General features: G+C 39.4%; 1 protein-coding gene across 1 annotated transcript; it reads right to left on the reverse strand.

Annotated features, from left to right (window-relative positions):
* Positions 1-2,650: 2,650 nt before the first annotated feature.
* On the reverse strand, positions 2,651-3,589 carry LOC144253571 (olfactory receptor 7D4-like). The gene has a single exon (XM_077795799.1). It carries the CDS (start codon positions 3,587-3,589, stop codon positions 2,651-2,653), a length of 939 nt encoding a protein of 312 aa, XP_077651925.1.
* Positions 3,590-4,395: the final 806 nt, after the last annotated feature.

Consider the following 4,395-nt stretch of genomic DNA (forward strand, 5'->3'; position numbering starts at 1 on the left):
GTCACTGTTCCTTCATCAGAGTGCAATGTCCCACCTGGCCCTAGCATTACTTGAAAATATCTCTGTGTTTTCTTTGTCTCTGTGTTTTTCTCCATCTCCTATCACCTCTACTTGAGATCTTTTGTTGATGCTGCATGGGTTGCAACAAGAAGCAAGTATCCAAAATATATACAAGTCAAAAGCAGAAATACAAACTGTGCATTTACAAAATAGTAAAGTGTTGGGGTTTAAGTGTGCAGAGTTTAGCTCCCTCAGCCTGACTTTTGGCAAGGGCTGTGACTGCGATTTAGGTCAGCTGAGGCATGCCTCGCTAGGAGGAGGAAAAGTCCTCTTCCCCTTATCACAAGACACAAGCTTCTGCGTGGTTTGGCCTAGAGGAAGAAGCTTTCTGCATACTGGACCTGGGAACAGTACATTCGGGGATTAGATAATGTCTACAAAGAACTTTGGGAGGGTACTTATCAAAGAGAACAGGAACAGTTTGAATTTAGCTCTGTGTACCCGCTGAGGCATGATATTTGGGCTCTGTGGGTGCAGTGTTACTGAAGAATCACTTGCTTTGTTAGAAGAAGAATATAAAAGGAACTTACAAATAAACCTCAGCATGCAGTTGCAATTGCTGCCTTGGCTCTGCATCCCCTGTGTCCCGGTGATTTCGAGACCCTTACCCAGGGACCCGAACGCACTAGACGTTCACAGTAAAGGGCTGAAAAGATAGTTCTCCACTGAAGGTCTATGAATTGCTACATATTGTAAACAGTCTCATGAAAAGATGCTCAATTAGTTGTAGGGAAGTGAAAATCAAATGATATATCACTTCATATCCACTGGAAGGCTGTTTTTTTTAATGGAAAATGTCAAATATTGACAATGATGTGAAGACATTATCATCTGATACCCTGTAATAAATGTAAAATATGCCAGCCACTATGCAAAACAGTGAGGTGATTTCTCATAAATTTACAGATATAATCATCATATAACCCAGTAATTACACTCCTAGGTAAATCTCCCTAAATTATTGAGAACAAATGCTTAAATAAACATCAATGCATGTTAATAGCAGCATTATTCACAATATGCAAAAGATGAAAATCGCCCAGGTATTCACCAATGGTTGAATACTTCTGTGAATAATATACAAGATTATTATGATAAAGAAGGAAGGAATCAAATGAACATTGACCAATGCAACAGTTAGAAAGAAGGGAGTATGATAAAAAAGAAAGGATGGGAGGGCGGGAGGGAGGGAGGGAGGATAACAGAGAATATAGCCATATCTCAGACTCACCCTGGGCAGTATATCAAAGTGAGCCAAATGGCCAAACTCTCTTTCAAAGATAGTTTTCGGCTTCCATGTTGAGAATCTAGTCAATGTCTTATAAAAAGTAGTGTCCAAGTTAGAAGTGTGAGTTCAGTGTCCGTTTGCAAGGCTATGTTCCATCTTAATCTCAGTGTCTTCTGAGAATGGAGTGAATGACAGAAAATACCTCAGGGAAATGTTTTCAAAGTTGAAACATCATACTTCTAAAAGCAATAAGCACAGTTTTTCTATGGCAATCAATTTGCCTTTACTACTGTAGGATTTTCATTCTATTTCATCCAGTGAAAACAGGAAAACAATCAAGTTAAGGATAACAGCATTAACATTCAAAAGGCTAATTTTTCAGTTATATTTTATTTTAATGGGCACATAGTAAGTATATACATTTATGGGGAGAATTGTGATCTTTTGTATATTTTATTGAAGCATTGTCATAATGGTGGGATTCATTGTTACATATTTGTACATGCACAGATTATAGCAATATAACTTGTCCAATATCATTCCCCAGTATTTCTCTTTTCCCTCCTGTCTTCTGTCCCCTGGATCCCTTCCCTCTGAATTAAAGTCATCATACTTCAGTGATACATGGCTGTTTATAGCAGCCTAACACACAATAGTCAAATTATAGAACCAGTCTATGTGTCCATCAATGGATCAATGGATAAAGAAAATGAGATATTTAGGGACAATAGAGTTTTATTCAGCCATAAAGAAGATTGAAATCATGTCATTTGCAGGAAAAATGGGTGGAACTTGAGAAAATTATGTTAAGGGAAATAAGTTACACTCAGAAATTCAAGGGCTGAAGGTTTTCTCTCATCTATGGAAGCTAAAGGTTAAAAAAAGGAAAAGAAAGATTGGGGGAATTTCATGAAAACGGAAGAGAGAACAAGGTGATATTTTGATGCATGCATACATTGTGGGATGCTCAAACCAGGATAATATCCTTTACCTTAATATTTATCATTTCTTTGTAGTGATATTACTTACGTCATTAAGAGGATAAATTTTGAGTAAACCGTGTCTGCACATAATATGATAAGTGCTTTAAATATCAAGGTAGAAATACTAGGATTAGTTGTAACAAATTGATGAAAGATGAAATTTTAAGGACTAGATACAAGTAAGAAATATCCAAAAGGAATTACTTAGAGTTGTTGAGAAGAAACAAAACAAAATCATATATACAAGAGTCACTCCCAATTCCCTCTGAATAAAAAAAAATGAAGCATGTGTCTTAGGAAAGAAAAAGATCTAAGATGTTGAAACTCAGCATTTGCCTTAGGAGCACGATGTCCACTTTGCACCGAGGTCACGGTTCCATTAACAACAAGAGGCTGCTCTGCTGAGGAGTCTCCCCAGGGCCCCCTTCACATCCCTGTTCCTCAGGCTGTAGATGAAGGGGTTCAGCATGGGGGTGACCACAGTGTACATCACGGAGGCCACTGTGCTTCCTTGGGAAGAGTGGGTCAGAGTAAAGCTGAGGTATTCCACAAGACTTGTCCCATAGTACAAGGAGACCACACAGAGGTGAGAGCCACAGGTGGAAAAGGCTTTGTACTTACTCCCAGTGGAAGACATCCTCTTTAAAGAGAAGACAATCTGAGAATAAGAGTAGAGGATCCCAGTGATGGGAAACACACCCAGCAGGGCAGTTGCTACATACAGGATGATGTTGTTGATGTGGGTATCAGAGCTGGCCACCTTGAGAAGGGGAGGCAGGTCACAGAAAAAATGTGGGATTTCTGTGTGTCCAGAGAAGGTCAAACGCATTATCAGTAAAAGATGAAGCAGGGAAACCCAGAAAATGATGAACCAAGATGTCAGAACCAAGAGGACACACAGCCTGGGGTTCATGATGACCATGTAGTTCAGGGGGTGGCAGATGGCCACAAAGCGGTCATAGGCCATTGTGGTCAGAAGGAAATTATCCATACCAGCAAAAATCATAAAGAAATACACCTGAGTAAGGCAGCCTCTGTAGGAGATGTCTTTACTGTGTGCCTGGATGTTCACCAGCATCTTGGGGACCGTGGTGGAGGTGAAACAGATGTCCATAAAGGACAGGTTGGAGAGGAAGAAGTACATGGGGGTGTGGAGGTGGGGGTCAGAGCTGACTGCCAGGATGATGAGCAGGTTCCCAAGCACTGTGACCAGGTACATGGACAGGAACAGTCCAAAGAGAAGGGGCTGCAGGTCTGGGTCCTCTGAGAGGCCCAGGAGGATGAATTGGGATACTCCTGTGTGGTTCTCTGCTTCCATGTCATTCATGTATCTGCTGCAGACGGGGCAAGAGCACTGCTGCAAGAACACCCAGGTGGCACCGCAGGCAGTTGTCACTCTACATTTTCACCCTTGGATGGAGGTCCTTTATCCCTGTTGATTCCTGCCAAAGACAATGGTCGTTCAAGTAATGGACAATGCATTTCCATTTTAAGTGTTTCTAGTTATTCCCATTTTCATTACTTTAACACAAATCTCTCTTTTATCATTAGATTACTACTTTGGGTTTTCCTTTTGAATTCATAGCCCTATCTAAGTTCTTCTTTGGAGCTGTCCAAAATAATTAAAAACATTTCATATCTTTTCTTTGGATATCTTAACATGTTTATTCCAATAGCTCTATAATAGTGATTAAACACGCATTTTCAACTCAAACAGCCTTTATCCTATGACTTGACACTTCCCAAGCATGTGCAAGGTAGTTCTCAGTTTTTTGTAGTTTTCTTTCTAAAAGTGTGATGATGATGATTGTTACATTTGTTGTAAGGTTTTAAAAATGCCTTGTGCACACTAGAATTTCAAGAAATGATAGTTGTTATTATTAATTATTGATACTTTCATTGACATCTTTTCCCATGATAATTATTTTGAATATGTAAGTCTCCCAAGATCCAGATTAGAAATGTGATTTAGAAATTCTTCTCTTGAATCACACTTCTGAGCATAAAATATTGGTCCAGCAACTTATCATCTGCATGACCTTGAGAAACTTTCTTGAACTCTCTGAGCTGAAAATCCTTCACTTTTGCAATAGGAGGTGAAAAGTAAAATGGAATAGTTAAAAT

The sequence above is a fragment of the Urocitellus parryii genome, chromosome 3 (genome assembly GCF_045843805.1).
Source record: "Urocitellus parryii isolate mUroPar1 chromosome 3, mUroPar1.hap1, whole genome shotgun sequence".
Classification (NCBI taxonomy): Eukaryota; Metazoa; Chordata; class Mammalia; order Rodentia; family Sciuridae; genus Urocitellus; species Urocitellus parryii.